This window comes from Salminus brasiliensis, chromosome 13 (genome assembly GCF_030463535.1).
Source record: "Salminus brasiliensis chromosome 13, fSalBra1.hap2, whole genome shotgun sequence".
Lineage (NCBI taxonomy): Eukaryota > Metazoa > Chordata > Actinopteri > Characiformes > Bryconidae > Salminus > Salminus brasiliensis.
This window is the reverse complement of record NC_132890.1, coordinates 38,399,405-38,419,399: the sequence shown is the minus strand read 5'-3', so window position 1 is coordinate 38,419,399 and position 19,995 is coordinate 38,399,405. Positions and strand designations below refer to the sequence as shown.

The window sequence follows — 19,995 nt, the reverse complement described above, 5'->3', positions numbered from 1 at the left end:
AGATATGCGTGTGCAGCAACACACTTCTGTGTGTGTGTGTGTGTGTGTGTGTGTGTGTGTGTGTTGTGTGCGCACGTCCATGTTTTAGAAATTTCTACTGTCTTGGTCTCATGGGTCTCAATGAACTAGATATTTTACTCCATTTTACACTTCCTGCTATTAATACACTCTCTTTTTCATCTCAGCGTCTTCCCGGGAAGCTCAGTCTCTCACACTCATCACTGTCCACAAGCAGGAAACTAAACCCAGAGAACGAGGATTCAAATCATTTGATCTGAAAAGTTTTGATAGAAAATCTAAACAAGCTGAATCCAGTGGATCAGATGTAAGAACACGGTTTGCTTAGAAGATCAAAGATCAAAGCTTTCATTTTTAATCTGAGTCTCTGAAAACTGCAGTTCTGCAATTCCTGCTGATAAGTACTAATTATCCCCAATATTAATAGCTCTGTTATTTCTGTGGTTCTGCAGGGGATTTGCTTTGAAGATGCCAGTGCTGTAAATTAACCTCATCTAATTTAGGGGAATTAAGGCACTTTCTGCACCCTTACGATGCCAAGCAGTGAATTCCCTTGTTGTTCAGCACGCTCAGCTTGTTTTCAGAAAACTAGCTTCAGGTAAACTAACAGATGGCATCCAAAAGGTGTGCCAGGGCAATGCAGGGCCCATTCCATAGTAAACCCTCACTCAGTCAGAGAGGACACGTAATGTCCCTCAGCTTCTCTTCACACACAACTCTTCAGTAGCTCTATTTTACAGTCTGGGGTAAAATGATGTCAAATGGAGTTTGATGTGGGTATCTCCTTTGTCTTCTATGTGTCAAACTGGGGTTCAATTCCCCACCTGGGCAGAACCTCATAACACCAATAAGAGTCCCTCAGCAAGATTATTAATGCAGTATTTGATCATTTTTACAACATTATTACTACAACACTGTAAATTACTCTGAATTAAAGCATCTGCCAAGTAAAGGTGCAAGTATCTGTCACTGTACAGCGAAATGTGTCCTCTGCATTACTAGGGGCAGTGAACACACGCACAGAGCGGTGGGTAGTGCCCGGGGAACAGAGAGGGTGGAGGGTCTTGCTCAAGGGCCCAAAAGAGGCAGCTTGCTGAGCCCGGGTATCGAACCCACATTCCCTGTCAACAATAGCCTGGAGCTCTAACCACTGAACACCACTGCCCCTTTGTGTCACACATCTAAGAACAGAAACTTCTGAAAAGTCATTTAATAATCAATAAGGGAATTCCCTTGCAAAACTGTCTGAACATTTGAATGGTTAAATCAACAGGAATAACTTCAGCCATGCTTCTGCTTCTGCAAGTCATCATTTACAGCCGTTAACTCCAACTGCTGACACTTCAGCTTAATTATTAACAATAATAACTGCTAAACTCTGCGTCACGTGTACTGCTCACAGACCGCCAGCCATTCTTTACACATTAAGAGTTATTTCTGTTTAAAGGAGAGATCAGTCAGCTGTACATGTCTGATCCAGTCAGAGACACACTCAATTTATTTATTCATTAAAATATTTAACTATGTTACATTATCTTCTGTCCACTGTGCCCTGATAGAGATACAGGAGGTGACGGGGGGGGAGAGGAACTGCTGGAACACACACACACACACACACACACACACACATGTTTCAGCTGAAACACAGAACACACACATCAACAGGGAGGAGAACACAGCGCCAGCTGAGCAACAAGCTTGTATCAAAGTCAGAGTCTGCGTAAAATGTTCGATTACTGATGATCCTGAGTTGAGGTCATGACGCTCAGCTGTGTTTAGAGAATATTCTGTTACCAAAATCACTGTGAGAAATGTGGTTTGGGTTCCACAGGCGCAACACTGCCCCAACTCGAAAGCATTAAGGGAGCATTAGTCCAACTGTTCACGCCCTCTAGTGGTTAAGTAGGTCAACACAACAACACTGGAAAGAGTGTTAGAGCCCTTTTGGATCCACCTTCCATTCTCACCATGAACACAAAGCTCGCCTCTGTGTTCTCTTTCAGAAAGACTGGATACACCCCATCGTCTAATCATGCTCTCCACGTAATCTACAAACTCACCTAAAGCATTTCAATTATTGAATTTTAGACCATTCATCTATTCAGTCCAAAAATCTCTACACCTATCAGCCATAACATTAGCACCTCTGAGAGGTGGAGTGAAGAACACTGGTGATCTGGTTCCAGTGCCTCAAGGGGTGGATCTATATATTAGTCAGTGAGTGAACAGTCAGGTCTTGAAGGTGATGAAGGTAATGAAGCAGGAAAAATGGACAAGTGTAAGAATCTGAGACACTTTGACAAGAACCAAACTGTGATAGATAGATAATGGTTCCACCAGAACATCCACCAGAACATCTCCACCAGAACATCAGGCAGGTCTTGTGAGGTGCGCCCGGTATAAAGAACCAACCAAAAGGAAGGTGAACCAGTGAACCAGCGACTGATGCTCATGGAGTCTCCACCCACCTCACAACTCACAGGACTTAAAGGACCTGCTGCTAACATTAGCCTTGGTGCCAGAGACCACAGCAGGACACCTTCACCTTCACCTTGTCTCGAATGGTCAGAGCTGACCTTATGTTGGCAAAAGGGGGGCCTACCCAGTATTAGGCAGGTAGTTCTAATCTTATGGCTGATCTGTAAATGATAACTGTGATAATCAAATCATTCGGTGACCCCTTGGGGGCTGTGGATGGAGACACTTCCACCAGGAAAGAAATGTCTCATGATAGGATGAAGGTGATCAGTCAGTATTGATTAGCAGTGACCTTTCTCTCAGAGCGGGGACTGGACACTTTTATTGTGTAATAGAGAACCATGGCAGTGACACTCCTCCACAGCATAGCAGAGCCCGCAGAGCCCGCAGAGCCAGCAGACCCTTCTAATAAATGCATTCAGCTACTTTATGTTGCACCCACTGCTGACACAGATGTGCAAATGCACACACACAGCTTGTCTAGTCCCTGTAGAGAAGAAGTACTGCCAATAGAATAGGACTCTCTGGAGCAGATCAACATCATGACCCTATTGGCTCCATGCTAATGCCAGGCGTGGGCTAGAGGGGTATAAAGCCCCCCAGCATTGAGGAGCTGTGGAGCAGTGGAGGAACTGTGTTCTCTGGAATGATGGTGGAGGAGCTCCATCCAGTACTTTTGGGCTGAGTTGGGGATGATAAGTTGGGGAGTTGGGGGTGATCAATCATCCAACATCCTGACCTCACTAACACTCTTATGGCTGAAAGCAATGCTCTCCATAATCTAGTAGAAAGTCTTCTTCTCTGGACAGTAGAGACAGTTACTCCAACAGAAGCAGGATCAGCTCTTAATACCCTTGATTTTGGAGGACACAGTGAATGAATGATCCCTTTATGGAAATGCAGAACGTGCTGAAGCTCCTGTCATCCACACCCCAATACTGAACCCTCTCTCACCGTCACTCAAATCTCCTCCTCTTGCCATTTTATTCCAAAATCGAGGTTTGCGAGTCTACAAAGTATGGTAGGATATGAACTGCTTAGCTGCACCTGGAAACCTGCTCTGAAGCATGTACACACTTCTCCACTGATCAGTCATGCTTCTCTTTGAAGGGGTCACCTGTCTGCATATCCTGCATAGTCCACTGGACTAGTGTGACATGTACGCTGACTGGACCGCTGAAATGACTGAATCAGCTTTATCCTCATATGAAAGTGAATACTGACTGAGCATGAGTAATGACTGTCTGAGTGGAGAACACACTACTTCACAGTCAGAGGATCTCATCCCGCAGGCCGGGTAAATATTTACTGTGTTTAACACATTCAGGCAGCATTACAGAGCGCTGCGCTGCTTGTTTAAGAGAACCACCCTCTCACAAAGGTAAACATGTCTAACCTCCACACCTGCATCAAGACTACCGTTAGCAGCAGATCCTGAAGTCCTGGAAGTTGTGAGGTGGGCGGGGCCTCCAAGAGCATCAATCAGTCGTATGAGCCCATGACCCTGTCACTGGTTCACCAGCTGTCCTTCTTTTTTGGCAGGTACTGACCACTGTATACCGGGAACACCCCACATGACCTGCCTGATGTTCTGGAGATGTTCTGACCCAGTTGTCAAAGTTTCTAAGATTCTTACGCTTGTCCATTTTTCCTGCTTCATCACCCTCATCACCTTCAAGACCTGACTGTTCACTCACCTGTCTAATGTAGAGCCACTGTAGATGAGGATCATCACAGGTTTTCACTTCACCTGTCGGTGGTGTTAATGTTATGGCTGATTGGGGTAGTTGATAGTAGTATGTTCAGATGTGTTCCATCATTACTTTCATTTAAAAGAACAATAATAAGCACTTGCTAATTTAAACAGTACTCTCCACCGGTGATGGGGTGGGGTGATGATCAGCTAATATCCTGACCTAAAACATTAAACATTATTATTATTTAATTTCATAGAAATGAATAAAGTCTTCTGGATTCCATACGGATCCTCCCACCAGACACGTTATTCACTGCAGCACATGGTTATGACCCTCGAGCAGGTAGTACAGCCATTAGTAAAGGATCCTGCCCACCCAGAACTTTCTCAGGTTTCAGTTTCATAGACGCCACATGACTGAGGTTCAGATCTTACATCACATTCCTTCCTGTAAAGCAGAATCTGCCTACACAGGGTATCTGACAGAGCAGCAATAAACAGGTGGAGGTGAGAGAACTCACATTTCAGGCATGTTCCCTTAATCCCCGTTTGATATTCGGGTCTGTCCTACTGAGTGTTAGAAGAGTGTATCTCCCTAAAGATGCCGTCTGCCATCAGTCCACTCCCTATTCCCTCATGCAGTCAGCTGTGGAGAGTGCCAGCAGCCTGCGGCCCACCTTCAGTTAGGCCAGCAGAGCAGAGCTGAGAAACTGCTGACTGTGCAGTGACAAGGCCGGGACCTGCAGCTCGACACCAGAGGAGACTACACATGCAGTCAGCCGTCTGCCCTCACACCGCACACACACCGCACACTGCACACACACTGCACACACCCCACACACCGAACATCTCACACTGCACACTGCACACACACCGCACACACACCACACTGCACACACACACCGCACACTGCACACACACCACACTGCACACACACCGCACACACCCCACACACCGCACATCTCACACTGCACACTGCACACACACCGCACACTGCACACACACCGCACACCGTACACCCCACACACCCTGAACACTGCACACTGCACATCTCACACTGCACTTCACACACACATCGCACACCTCACACCGCACACTGCACTCCACACACACACTGTACACACTACGCACACCTCACACACCGCACACTGTACACTGCACACACTGCACTCCACACACACACCGTACACACACCTCACACCTCACACACCTCACACCTCACACCTCACACATCGCACGCTGTACACCGCACACTGTACACCGTACACACACTGCAAACCGCACACTGTACACCATATATACACTGCAAACACCGCACAGCGTACACTGCTATTCAACAATCCTTAAATATCATCTCTTTTTAGGTAAGTACCTGTCCATCCCGCAGAGGGCCTTGTCTCCTGGCGGCCATGCAAACTTACGTCTGACCACAACCATCTCATGACCCGAGTCCCCTTCAGAACTACACGCACAACAATTCCCCATTTGAACAGCCGCAGTCCCTCTGAACCTGTCCCCAGCAGCTTCCTCTCCTCGATCAGACTCGTTTCCCTGTCTCTCAGGGCACCTCGCTGTGCCAGGACAGGACACATGATCCTCTGACGCTGCACTCAGATGCCAATGCTAATGTTTGCAGTACTGGGGGGACTGGGGGGGAGTTTTGGGGTGGGGTGGTGTGGGGGGTGATGAGGGTGGCGTCTGCTGGAAGAGGGATAGAGTGATAGCGTGACATTAGCCACCAGCTCCGGCTGCTTATCAATCCCTTCTTTGTCTCTCCACCTCCAGGCAGAGCTGAGCACATCAGGGCCCACAGCAGAGTGCACAATCAGCGAGGACCATCAGCTAGAAGCAAAAAACAAACCGGACTGTTGGTGGAAGACCACGCATGAATGCTTTTGGTCATGTTTCACGGATGAAGACAGAGAAAGTTTGACCAAGGAGAGTTTCCATCAGCAATATTATCAACAATCTCAGAGAGGGAACATAAAGCCCCTCGCTGAGAGATGAGCTTCAGTCTTAGTTACGTTGTTTATTAAAATAATTAATATATTAAATACTGCAGAGTTATTAGAAACAAACTTGCAGTCATTTTGTAGGGTTTTCTCAGATGGGGTCTCCTGCATATCCTACTGGCTGTGTTAGGACTGCTAACACTGAAATATACTAAATAACAATAAATATTTAGTATATTAAAATAGAATAAATAGAATGCAATTCTGAATATACCAACCAGCCATAACATTAATACCACCTGCCTATAATTGAGTAGGTCCCTTTTGGGTCAGCACAACAGATCTGACTTTTCGAGATATGGACTCCACCAGACCTCTGAAGGTGTCCTGCTGTGGTGTCTGGAGCACCAAGACTAACATTAGCAGCAGATCCTTTAAGTCCTGTAAGGTGTGAGGTGACCCTGACCCTGTCCTTCCTTGCAGCACTTTTGGTAGGTACTGACCACTGCATACCAGGAACACTCCACCAGACCTGCCTGATGTTTTGGGGATGTTCTGACCTAGTCATTGTCTAGAACATCACAGTTCATGGCCGATCAGTGTACATTACGTTGTAGTTCCGCACAGAGATGTTACTCCATGGCTGTGAGAGATGCTTTCCAGCTTGAAGACGTAATGAACGTGGCTTGGATGTGGATGTGTGTATCTGCTTGCTTCGTTTCAGCTAACAGCAGGAATAAGCAGGAGGGAGAAACAGGTCTTGATGTGGGCGTAGAAAATAGAGCCTGGGCTAAGTGTGTGAGGGCAACGCAGTCTGTACAGCTGGCAGCAAGGTAGGAAGATGACTCACAGTGAGATGGAACACGGCTATCTCCAATTGTCTGGAAGTGAGAAAAACTAAATGAATAAAAAACAGAGAGAGAGGGGGGGGGGGAGAGAGAGAGAGAGAGAGAGAGAGAGAGAGAGAGGGGAGAGAGAGAGAGAGAAAGAGAGAGAGACAGAGAGAGAGAGATATGGAGAGAGAGAGAGGTAGAGAGATAGAGAGAAAGAGAGAGAGACAGATAGAGATAGATAGAGAGAGAGAGAGAGAGAGAGAGAGAGAGAGAGAGAGAGAGATAGAGAGGGGAGAGAGAGAGAGAGAGATAGAGAGAGGAGAGAGAGAGAGAGAGAAAGGGGAGAGAGAGAGAGAGAGAGAGAGAGAGAGAGAGAGACAGAAAAAGAGAGAGAGAGACAGAAAAAGAGAGATAGAGAGAGAAAGAGAGAGATGGAGAGAGAGAGAAAGAGAGAGATAGAGAGAGAAAGAGAGAGATGGAGAGAGAGAACTCCTATTTTATTATTTCTACATGTACAGCTGCAACTGTTTGTGTAAGAATAAACAATCTATAACATCATATAAATTTAAAATATAAAAACAAAGAGAAAAAAACTGAGAAACTTGAAAAATTTGCATATATATAAATTATATGAAAATAGTAAAGTGGCATATTGTGTTAAGATTAATGTTAAAGATTATCTAACTAAAGTTACTATAAGATGAGTAAACACACACTGCAGCTTTTAAATTATCATTCTATTTATTCTATTATTTTTACCCATGTGAAAAAGTTACTGTCCCCCATAAACCCAATAACTGGTTGTGTCACTCTTGACAATAAAACCTGCAATCAAACGTCTGTGATACCCAGCAGTGAGTCTTCTACACCTCTGTGAGTGAGGCGTAAACAGCCAAACTACCCCAGACTTTATTACAGCGAACCCAACTAAACAGAGCTTTAGCTTTATAGATAGATAGATAGATAGATAGATAGATAGATCACTTTAGACTCACAAGTCAGTTTTTACAGCAGCAAAATCAAACAAGAGAGCAGCATAATAAAGGCACTTATCTGAACCGATCAGTCCGCTGACGTTACCAGTCAGCAGCCAAAACAAGGCTGCAGTTGTCCTCCTACTCAAACCTTCCGTTCCACCTTAACCGATGCAGCAGTTACACTCTGCTGCTGAAACGTTCACTCTCACTGCTGCACTAGTTAAGGTGGAATGGAGACATCACCTCACTTATCAGGTACTGTAAAGCTCTTAAATAAAGTAAGGTGGAGCAGAAAGTTTGGGTAAGACTTCAGCTGAGCTTAGCCCAGATCCTTGTTGTAAACGTGACGCAGCAACAACAAGCGGGCGAGCGGGTGTTACCCCAGTTATTAGGTGCAGGATGTATTTAAATCTGATCCTGTATTCTTTCCCTGGTAAAATGACCCAAACGTGTGAAACAGACCCCAGCAACTGTAACACAGCAACCCCGGTTAAATCACTCCACACAAAGAGGGGAGTTAAATAACCCAGCGTGTGTTCTGTCCAATATTTACTCAGCACTGGGTCGCCAAATTACCCAGTTTGGGTTGTTGCCAATGCAGTGTAGGAATCATTTGGACTTCATACTGTTATTAGAGAGTCACACACACACACACACACACACACACACACACACACACACACACACACACACACTCGCCTGTGCACTAAAAGAGCTGCACTTCCTTCCAAGAAGAGTTAGGGTTTGCTTCTTATTCCTGAGAGATTTACTATTTCTCAATCTACTACGATTTATGCTGAGGAGTTCATGAACTGACAAGCAGCTCAAAAATAAACCGTCTATAAACCGGCTCAGTATCTGTTCTCGGTGTCCGCACGGTCCACTCTGTGTCTGAATATGTGGAGCATGTAACTAAACAAAACTCCTGTGAGAAGCCTTTATTCAGTCAGGGAGAAAAGACAAGTATCTGACATTTCACGCTCCCTGTATGACAACAACCAAGTCCGATCTAGCCACTGAGGCTCTGCTCAGGAAGCCAAATGAACAGACAATAGTGCTCAGTGGATTTCTCCCACTCACACAACCCGCAGGGCACATATGAATATGCAATATCGCTCTCAGAAGTTCGCTGCAGTCATCAGAGAGACACATTAATATCAAATACAGTATGATCTACAGTTCACATTATTAGATTCTTCAGACTGGCTGGAGCTGGCCTAGTTTTAGTGCTGCACTGACTGCAGTGGATGGCAGTTCTAGTATTAACTGAACTGGAAGAGATTAAAATAACAACATGCTACAATTAAAAGGTTTCATGATGTTGCAGAGCTACAACAGAGCATCGTCGTACCAAAAATACCAAAACCTAGTCTGTTCAATCCTCCCCAGACATTCAACAAAGATACTGGAATCAGATACACCTCCCAGACACAGCAAGTTTACTGTATAGTACTTTTCATACTTTTCATCAAGTGCTTTACATAAACAGAAAACTACAAAAACATAAAATCATATATAAAAATTAAAATCAATTAAAATATAAACACAAATATAAAAGCATAAAATGAATTTTTTAAAATTAATTAATAATTATCACAGTTATATATAATTAGCACTTTCCCTTTACTTAAGTAAGACCCGCCTCTCAGCTGTTAATCAATCCCTGATCAATGCTAGCATAATTGTAAAACCTCCAAGGATTTGATAAAGCTTAGGACAACATTTACCATCTTCTCCTGTTGGAAAGCAGCCGTAACTGACTGAAAGTTTTCTTTTCACCTGCATTTCACCTGCATTTCTGGACAAGCTGAGAGCTCCAGAAGCTTGATCTGAGGGTGGAGAAGCATGTGGGCTGAGGCGGTAGAGTAATACTGCAGGATTTTACACTGATATGACTCTATGGGTTCCGCAGCGTGAAAATGCTACATAACGCTGCTTTAATATAAACACTGGCGCCCGTAATGCTATTAGACGAAGCTCCTATTACACGTTATCCACTTACCACGAGCAGAATGCCACCAGATGCATGTGCACAGACACTCCTGCCATGTTTCACACTGAAAAGCTTCTGGTTTTTAACTGATGTTAGAAAAGGCCGTGTTTAAAACTGAGAGAGAGCAGCAGGCCTCTGCCTGTGTTACAGCAATATCAAAGATACTGTTCAGAGGGTGTATCACTATTAAAAATGAGCTGATCTCACTGCAGAATCATACAGGGAGTAGTAGCCAAATCATCCGGTACATCAGGCAAATTTAAAGGGAACAACACAAAATGGCCATTACAAAGAGAGGCTAAAAAGGTGTCCAGGGTGGCATTCTACACAAACTGCAAACGAGAAAGTTTGTGGACACCTGTTTATCTAATGCTCCTTTTAATATCAAGAGTCTGTTCCCCATTCGCTGCATTTACTTTTCAGAAACAGCTTTTTACTAAATGTTGGAACATTGCTGTTTGATTGTATTCAGCCATATGCGCATTAGTGAGGTCAGGATAGATGATTAATCCTGGATCACAGACCCCACTCCAACTCATCCCAAAAGTATTGGATGGAGCTCCATCACTCCAGACAGCACAGTTCCACTGCTCCACGGCTCAATGCTGGGAGACTCTATACCTCTGCAGCCCACGCTCGCCGCTGACCGCGATGACCTTTTGTGCGGCTGCTTCAGAGCATCTTATTCTAGTAGCAGTTTTTTTCGATGGAGACTAGACAAGCAGTGTGTGTACATCTGAGCACCTCCGTCAGCAGGAGGTGCACCTTAAAGTAGCTAATTCACACATTAAAAGAGGTGTCTACAAACATTTGGACATATATTATATGTGGCTCTTTTCCTGAATCACTCATGATCATTCATACGCAGGGTTCTTTACACACAGCCTTACAGCCAATGGTGGTGAGCATGATTACTGGATTACAGGCCCAGACATTCTGCTTTTCAGAGCTACTGAACCGGACCCATATCCACTTGTAATTTATACCAATCATACAGTACAGACACTTCTAATTCCTCAGCTAATATTTCTCATTTTGAATTCATTCAGGATTTCTGATTATTAATTCACATTACGCATAATAAACATGATACCACTCACTGACAAAAAAACGAGCTGTTGGACTCGTATGATGCTCTCTATGTGTGGATGTAATGATGATATATGAACATGATTAATATTATAATATGGATCACTCCCATATACATAATATTAGTGTGACAGGATGGGTTTATTGGAGAAAACTATACTCTAACCTGGATACTAGATCAGATACAGTTGGGCACGGAGGCACACAGGTTCTGTAGGGCATCTTGAAGGACATTTGCGCAAGCTGCCAAAGTTGGTCTCCCAGGAAGCCCTGTCATGAGAGGCAGCACATGTGGCCGCAGGATAGTGGTTGGTGTGGCGCAACAGATAACACCACTACCTACCACTGAGTTACAACACCATGTGGGAGACCAGGGTTCGAATCCCGGTCTGAGTGAGCACTGAGCACTACACCAATAAGAGTCCTTGGGCCAGACTCCTAACACTACATTGGCCCTCCTCTGTGATATGAATAACCTTGTAGAGCATCTATAAGAGCGTCAGCTAAATGCTGTAAATGTAAATGTAAATGATTTGTCCTGCACATACTGCTGAGCTGTTAGTATCCCCATCCATATGCAATGGCTCCCCGGATCCTCACACCAGCATGTTGGGGCAGTGTGTCGCTCCACAGCAAAGGCAGGATTGAAGCGCTCACCATGAGACTGTCATCGGGTCCCGAACAGAACCAGAATTCGTCACTAAAGGTGATGCGGTTCCAGCCTGCAGCAGCCCAGGTTTTTGTTCACGACACCACAGCAAACAAAGGTGACGGTGAACTTGGTCAGAACAGCCTAGATGGCATGCAATCCATCAAACCACAATCCAGCTCCTCTCAGTCCAGTGATCCACTCCTCTCAAAGTCTCAAAGGCAAAATGTCTTCCAGTGTGTTGTAGAGGCGTCACTAATACACTACCCAAAAGTAGCCTGAGAGCTGTTCACAGGGCAGCAGTGGGGGAAGCACGTTTATACCCTCCACATGTCTAATCAGACCACCCCTGTAATCATTGACAATCATCTGCCTGAGATATAACTGCATGCTATAATAAGCCTTTTATAACATCTTTAACACCGTATTACATACAGCCCACTTCACTGAACATCAACTATTAATTACTGGTCAAGTGATATTTTTATTATATTTTTTCTGAGAAAACTTCAACTTCAACCATTAAATAAGCCATCAGGCCTGAAGTGGATCTAACATTCAGACGGCATGAGTGGGTCCAAACAGTGAGTCAGAGAGTCTCTCAAAATCAAACCTCAAGAGAAAAATAGAGACTCCCACCTGTGTCCCTCTGGAGTCTGGCCAATGAAAATCTATAGAACGCAAAGGATCCATACAAAGGCAAAGGGCACCTTAACAGCACTAAATACATCACATTTAGCTAATCTCACACACACACACACACACACACACACACACACACACACACACACCGGTGTGCCTCATTCTGCTGATTTTCTAGATAAAATGTATTCAAATGTATGTCTGAATTCAACAATGGGTCCAAATAAAACAAGGCCATTACATTCGTCACACGCTACAGCAATGCTGTGAATAGATTACATGAATATGCATTATATGAATATATTAATACTGAACTGTAAAGCAATGCTTTTTGTAATTTGTTAGTTAAATAAATAAGCAGTAATTCTGCAGTGAGTGAGTTTTAGAGGGTGCAGGAGTGTGTTCTCTGTAGACCATGTGAACTTTCACTTGTAAAAAACATTTAATTTGACCAGGGGTCCCCAAACTTTTGCATCAGACTGTGCAAAGCCCTTGCATCCTAGAACCCAACTACAGGAATATTTAGCAGCAGTCACAGACTCACAGACTCACAGACTCACAGATTCACAGACTCACAGACTCACAGACTCACAGACTCACAGACTCACAGAAACCTCCACATGAAAACATCAGCAGACCAAACGATACAGATTTCTGAAGTTTGTCTGACACGGCCTTAAAGATAACAATATTACACAATACACATAAACCATGGAAGCTACAGCTGCAGACCCGAGGCTGCTCCGGTCCCCCGCAGAGCAAACAGCTCACCTCTGATGCCAAATCTAATGAATTATTTACTAAAGTCATGAGATTACTTCCCTGGTTCACTTCCTTATTTTTGAAAGCAACAGTTCAGCGAGTAAATGTGTCCTCACCATGGGCCAAATAAAGGAAAGTCAAGGAGTCACACACACACACACACACACACACACACACACACACACACACACACACACACAGTATTTGTTCTGAAACTAAATTCATGCAACCCAACACTAACTATAAGACTGATCACTGAGAAATAACACAACCTAACCTGTACTGTTCAACACACCAATACCAGCACAGGCCTGAGAACCCCCCCCCGCCCCCTCCCTCCCTCCATGTCTTATTGGAGAGGAGTCAGGTCAGAGCAGAACAGGTAAAACCTACAGTTTAATTTTTACACCAGCTACTGCAAAAACACTAAACTACTGTCAGAAATGACTAAATCTGTACTAAACCTCAGGTCTTGTTTCCAGGAGGTCCTGAGTTAGGTGTGTGTGATGGAGCTGCTCTTTGACAGATACACTGATTCAGGCAGTAATGGACTGGTCAACAGTCAGTCACTCTGCACTCACCTGTAGCCTCTAAACTTGACTTTCAGAGTCATTCAGAACGGAGTGAAGCCATAACTGAACACAGGGTCTCAACTCCTGCCCCTGAGGCCTGCCTGGGGCTGAGCAGCAGATCCTTACTACAGAGCTTTACTACAAACAGATTATTAATTAAACCCCAATTAACACATTATTATCATGATCGGTCCTACAGCAGAACTTAGTACCGCTGTATTAAACTTTCTTTATTTATTATTTTTACATGTAAAACTTTATGTTTTATATGTAATGTTTTATGATTGACATTCTTAGAATTCAGGTGAACCTTCAGGCCTGCCGGGTAACGGAGGAGCTGTGTGTGTGAACGCAATAGTCCGGATCAGTTGTAACGAACATTACCCAGCCTTTTTCCTGCCAGCCCCCAGTCCAAAGTCCAGGTAATGTCTGGGTGAGGCCATGTGTGAACAGAGCAGCTCATTTTCCAGAGAAATCAGTTGGGCTTGCAGTACCTCCTGCATGTCCTCCACAGGCTCCGCCCCATTCCTAAACCACGCAGAATGTCCTGTAGTGAGAGCGCGTCTGACACGGGACATCTCCGGCTGTACGCTGTGTGAGCGCTCTGTGGCTCCTACCATTAGCCTTTCCTACCCAGACAGTATCCTGACCTCAGCCAGAGTCCATTTACACTCTCGTTAAAACACGGCTCCAGTGTGACCCGACGAGATCGGATTTTACTGTCATGTCAGAAACACATGTATATTGTGCTTCCTGTAACTGAAGGTTTCACACTTCTGTGGGAGAGCGTGAATGGTTTAGAGGAACGGAGGGGGTTCTACAACACGGTGGAACAGCTCTGTCAGAAAATGCTAAACTACTGCAACAGCAAGGCAACAGCACTGTTATACTGCCAGCTGCAGACCATCATCTATCAGTAAATAAGTAGGAACACACACACACACACACACACGCGCACACACACACACACAAACACACACACACACACAGATTGAGAAAGAGGGAACCCAGTAACCATAACAGTAATAAAAGTGTTTACTCTGACAGCCGAACCTCCGCCTGCCTAACTGCATCCCAGTGTTTAATGTGGTGAGGATGCGTCTCTGACCGCCTCCGAATGTGGTTCGAGTGATCCGATCACAACCTGTGCACAGAGCTCCTGGGTGTGTTTACACCTGGCTTTTTATGTGGTCACGTGAAATCCGGTGGATCTGATCACTAAAAACACATGATTGCAAGGTGTGAACAGGTGTGTACCCTTCAAACTCACGCCTGGCATTAGGCAGCATGGAGTCATGATGATGATCTGCTCCAGAGGGTCCTATTCTATTGGCAGTTCTTCTCTACAGGGACTAGACAAGCTGTGTGTGCATTTGCACATCTGTAAAGCAGCTGAATGCATTCAATACAGATCAAATGAAAGCAGGATCAGTACCTCAGTACCTGCATTACTGGGGACAGAGATGGTCAGTGAAATGGGATTAGGCACAGACGGGCGGCGGCTGAGTCGCGGCTGTTAGTAATGGCTGAGTTCCCGCGCTGTCTCTGACGTGCTCAAGCAGACGTGCAGCACTTCAGTCTGCGCTCTGTTCAAGATGGAGAATTCTGGACCATCCAGTACTGATTCTGTCTTTTCCACCCTGTTAAAAGGTTGAAGGTCACCTCAGCCCTGGTATTAAAATGATCTTCCAACTTCCCCCTAGATATTACACATCCAAGTCAGGGCCTCATATTTACCCGAATTCTGACAGCATGTGAACGCAGCACGGGTCTAGACGTTTCCTCCACACACACAGTGCACAGGGCATGACACGGGAGCAGCCCTGCCACATCATTTGCATCTGTGTAGTTACATCAAGTCGCCTCCATCCGGGAGCAGACGGTTCTGGGGTAGGAAACAATGCTGGGGAGTAAACTGCTGACTGTTCATTTTTCTAAAAGACTCAGTACTCATTAGTTCAGGTAGTTCAGGGCAGTTTCCCTCTGCATGAGCCGAGCAGCTCCACGAAGCCCGCCAGCTGCCACCCCGCACAGAGACCCAGCGCTCATAACCAAGCTAACAAGGAAAAACGAGGCACTCTCAACAGCACTGCGCTCCGTATGGGCTTCTCCTGGTCTTTCAGTCAGTCAGTCAGTCATGACATTAGTGCTGCTTCTGTTTGATCAACAGGAGTTGCAGTAGTTCCTAATGAAGGTGGAACACGTCCCCATTACCAGACTGCCTGCCTGGATCTCTGTCGCAGATTTACAACAGCACCATTTACCATCCGCAGCAGCAAGGCTTAAGACCCCGGCCTGCAGACAGGCATCCCTGCCAGGTTTATCCCTCGGCTTTCCTCATTCGGCCCACGGATTGGAGCTCGTTCAGAACCCCTGCAGAGAGGCTGGGGCCCATCTGTGGCCCACCATAAGCCCAAGAGAGGATTTCTCAAACACGCAGGTGTATTTGCCCATAAACTAACAGTTCCTACAAGACTAGCTGGTGAAAGCACAAGGCTGCATAAACGCACTGCAATCAGCCATAACATTAACACCACTTGTAACACTGAGTAACTGTGCCACCACAACAGCTCAGATTCATCAAGCCATGGACTTCACAAGACCTCTGAAGGTGTCCTGCTGTGGTGTCTGGAGCATTAGCATTAGCAGCAGATCCTTTAAGTCCTGTAAGGTGTGAGGTGGGCGGAGCCTCTGTGAGTATCAATGAGCCTTAGGTGCTCATGACCCGGTCACCGGTTCTCCGGTTGTCCTTTCTTGGAGCACTTTTGGTAGGTACTGACCACTGCATATCGGGAACACCCCCACAAGACCTGCCTGATGTTCTGGAGATGTTCTGACCCAGTCTGAATATATATTAAGCTGTAACAGAAACATCTAGGATGTTATTCGAGTTCTTCTGGGTCGAGAGTCTCCTTGTTTTTTGAGCCAACTTCAACTAGAGGGTTAATTTTTGTGGTGAGATTCAGTCAGTGACCGATCTCCTCTGAATTAGACAGGACACCTGAACCTGAGACCAGAACAACTGGGTCTATGAGTCTATGTGCAACCTTTATAGCCTCCATTATCCTCACAGCCTCGAACACACACACACACACACACACACACACACACACATACACACACACACACACAGTAAACTCTGCAGAAAGCCTGAGTAAACACCTCCTTTCTGTCCAGACTTTACACCACTCATGATTATATCGTGATCGATCCAGACGAATAAAAGGCAAGTGGGCGGGTCCTCGGGCTGCACTGACCACAGTCAGACTTTGAACCTGGAAGGCAGGGAGCAACAGAACAGAGCAGGAGCCTGCAGATCAGACCTGTTAACCCTTTCTAAGCTCACCTGCAGACTTCTCCCACCAGCCTAATGCTCGGTAAGTCTCTAAAGCCCAGTGGAGATGAGCTGAGACAGAATTAGCCCACCTACTAACCTCGCGGTACCAGCAGGGCTGAGGCGCGGGAGCTTCGTTTACGTGCTCACCGACAACCTAGCCGGTCATGCTGCATGTCGTTGTGACGGTGTATTAATCACGACTGACCACGCTGCTGACCACGCTGCTGACCATGCTGCTGACCACGCTGCTGACCACGTGCATTATGATGAACTTCTCAACATGGCTGTGAATAGAGCTCACTGTGGAGCTGAACTGCCCCCTGCCCGAAAACACCTGCCCCAACACACCTGCCCCAAAACACCTGCCCCAAAACACCTGCCCCAACACACCTGCCCCAAAACACCTGCCCCAAAACACCTGCCCGAAAACACCTGCCCCAACACACCTGCCTCAACACACCTGCCTCAACACACCTGCCCCAAAACACCTGCCTCAACACACCTGCCCCAACACACCTGCCCCAACACACCTGCCCCAAAACACCTGCCCCAACACACCTGCCCCAACACACCTGCCCCAACACACCTGCCTCAACACACCTGCCCCAACACACCTGCCTCAACACACCTGCCCCAAAACACCTGCCTCAACACACCTGCCCCAAAACACCTACCTCAACACACCTGCCCCAACACACCTGCCCCAACACACCTGCCTCAACACACCTGCCCCAACACACCTGCCCCAAAACACCTGTCCCAACACACCTGTCCCAACACACCTGCCCCAACACACCTGCCCCACTTTAAGCACCTGTTATTTAGCCGCACGCGCCGGGTCAGAGGACGGGTCAAACTACCGGACAGTGAAACTAATAAACTAATAATAATGAAAATAATGAAATTTCGCTCGTGTTTATTAATGAAGATCTGAAGCAGACACCTGCGGAGGTCGCGCGCGTGCCTGCAGCTCCTGCAGCTCAGTAGTTACTTACTCTATGAAGAAGCTCGCGCCCTCTTTAGTGAAGCCCTCCTCCCAGCCCGTCGGCAGGTCTGCGGAACACAGGCAGACAGACAGGCAGACAGACAGGCAGACAGACAGACAGACAGACAGGCAGACAGACAGGCAGACAGACAGGCAGACAGACAGACAGGCAGACAGACAGACAGACAGACAGACAGCGTTAGAGAGAGCAGCAGAACCGAACTTTCTGTGGGTTCGAGTCGCGGGTAATTCCCTCCTACCTGAACGGATCATGTGTCCAGAGTTGACCGGTTCTCCGGTCCGCGGGTGGAGCCAGGTGGTGCTGCGCGTCTCATCGCTGGAGGGGAACAAACCACCTGTTAGCGGATGCAGGAAAAAGCCTGGAACACACACACACACTCACACACACACACACACACTCTCACACACACACTCTCTCACACACACACACACTCGGAGCCATTGCTGTGTAGTCCGGAGTCAGTCACTCACTCTATGAAGAACACCCTGCCGTCCCGACACACCCCGTAAGACCAGAGCTGAGGGAGAGGGTCCCGCCGGAGCGGCGCCGCCATGATGCAGCGAGAGCGGCGCTCCGGCTCCGTCCTCCCGGGAGCAGCTTCACCCATTAGCCGCTCCGGAGCGAGTGCTCTTAAAGGGGAGGGGACAGCCAGCTGAAGCTCAGCCGACAGAAAACAGTCATATGAAGCTTACACCGACCAGCCAGAACATTAGAACCACTGCCAGCTGATCTTCATCCACTGCCTCTCCTGTCTGTCAGGGGGTCTAATATTACATTATACATTATAATACAATTCTTGAAGGTGATGAAGCAGAAAAATGGACCAGTGTAAGAATCTGAGACACTTTCACAAGAACCAAAGTGTTCATTAACAAACCATTAACTTTATAATGTTTATATATACTTTATATAATAGAATATTCCAGAATAATCCAGAATAATCCAGAATAATCCACATCCTTCCCCCAAACACAAGCGAACAGTCTTGACTCATTATTTTTTGCATTTCTACAGAAATGAAGCCAAAACTGTCCGCCATGGTTACATGTTTGTTCGGACGTCTCAGGATTCAAGCTGCTTCCATTCCGGGTGGAACTGATTGTCTCTCTCTGGGTCTTGGAGAGTTGTATCTGCAACTGTAGGAAGAAACAGGCCAAGGCTCTCCACATGGCTCCACGCCCAGAGCAGATACAGAAAAGCCTCCGAGGTTCTGGTTCGCTTCTGATCACTCAGCTGTAGTCTAGTCCAAATGGCCTGGTGAGCTCAGCTCTCTCTGAGAAAGCCGTCCATTAATGCGAGCCCCTCTGAACAGAGTCACCATCAGGGGTGGATCCTTGTTCAAGCAGCTTCTGTCTGGTAGAAAGCAGACCTCATAGAGCAGTCTGATTCAGTTACAGCTTGGGCAGGACCTACAGAACACTGCTTTCTTTTTAGCCCAGCTAACATGTCCATGTGGGGCCTGTATGGGAAGCCCAACTGGGAACCAGAAACTTTTGTCCTCAGGTTTCACCTTGGCCCCACATATGGACGCCCACCAAGGTCAGTGATGGGATGAGGAGAGGTTAAACATGGGCTCCATCTGGATAGTACACTGCATACAGGGGTAAAAGCTGAAGCTGCAGCTGCTGAAACTGAATCTGTTTTGAGCCCAATGAAAAGATATTATACTCAAATACTCAATTAATATAATTAACACACCACCTGACCTCAGTCTGACCCCCCCCCCCATTCTACTGATGTCTATAAAATGACAGTGGACACCTGCCTGTGTCCTGTGTTTATTGTGTTTATTGTCCTGTACAGGACGTCTACATCTGCCTGTGTGGACGCTGTTCTGCGTGCACACTGTTGTGTTGTGTATCTGCGCTCCACACTGTTAACAATAGAAGATGCTTGAGGAACGTTTGGAGGTTCTTCAGGTTACACTGTGGAGGAACCTCTTACGGAGCTTTGAGGAATCCTCAGACTCTCAAAACACCTTAAAGCACCT

General features: G+C 46.3%; 1 protein-coding gene across 4 annotated transcripts in view; it reads right to left on the bottom strand.

Annotated features, from left to right (window-relative positions):
• plekha7a (pleckstrin homology domain containing, family A member 7a) overlaps positions 1-18,612 on the bottom strand; it is an 84,122-nt gene extending 65,510 nt beyond the window's left edge. For 3 of the 4 annotated variants that reach the window (XM_072694774.1, XM_072694776.1, XM_072694775.1), the window contains exons 1-3: positions 18,476-18,612; positions 18,244-18,320; positions 17,994-18,051 (exon numbers count right to left, since the gene is read on the bottom strand). In XM_072694774.1, coding sequence (XP_072550875.1) covers positions 17,994-18,051; positions 18,244-18,320; positions 18,476-18,612 — 272 coding nt within the window. Of the gene's footprint in view, positions 1-5,564; positions 5,768-17,993; positions 18,052-18,243; positions 18,321-18,475 lie in introns of those variants that run through there. The other variant, XM_072694778.1, reaches the window with a different exon arrangement.
• Positions 18,613-19,995: the final 1,383 nt, after the last annotated feature.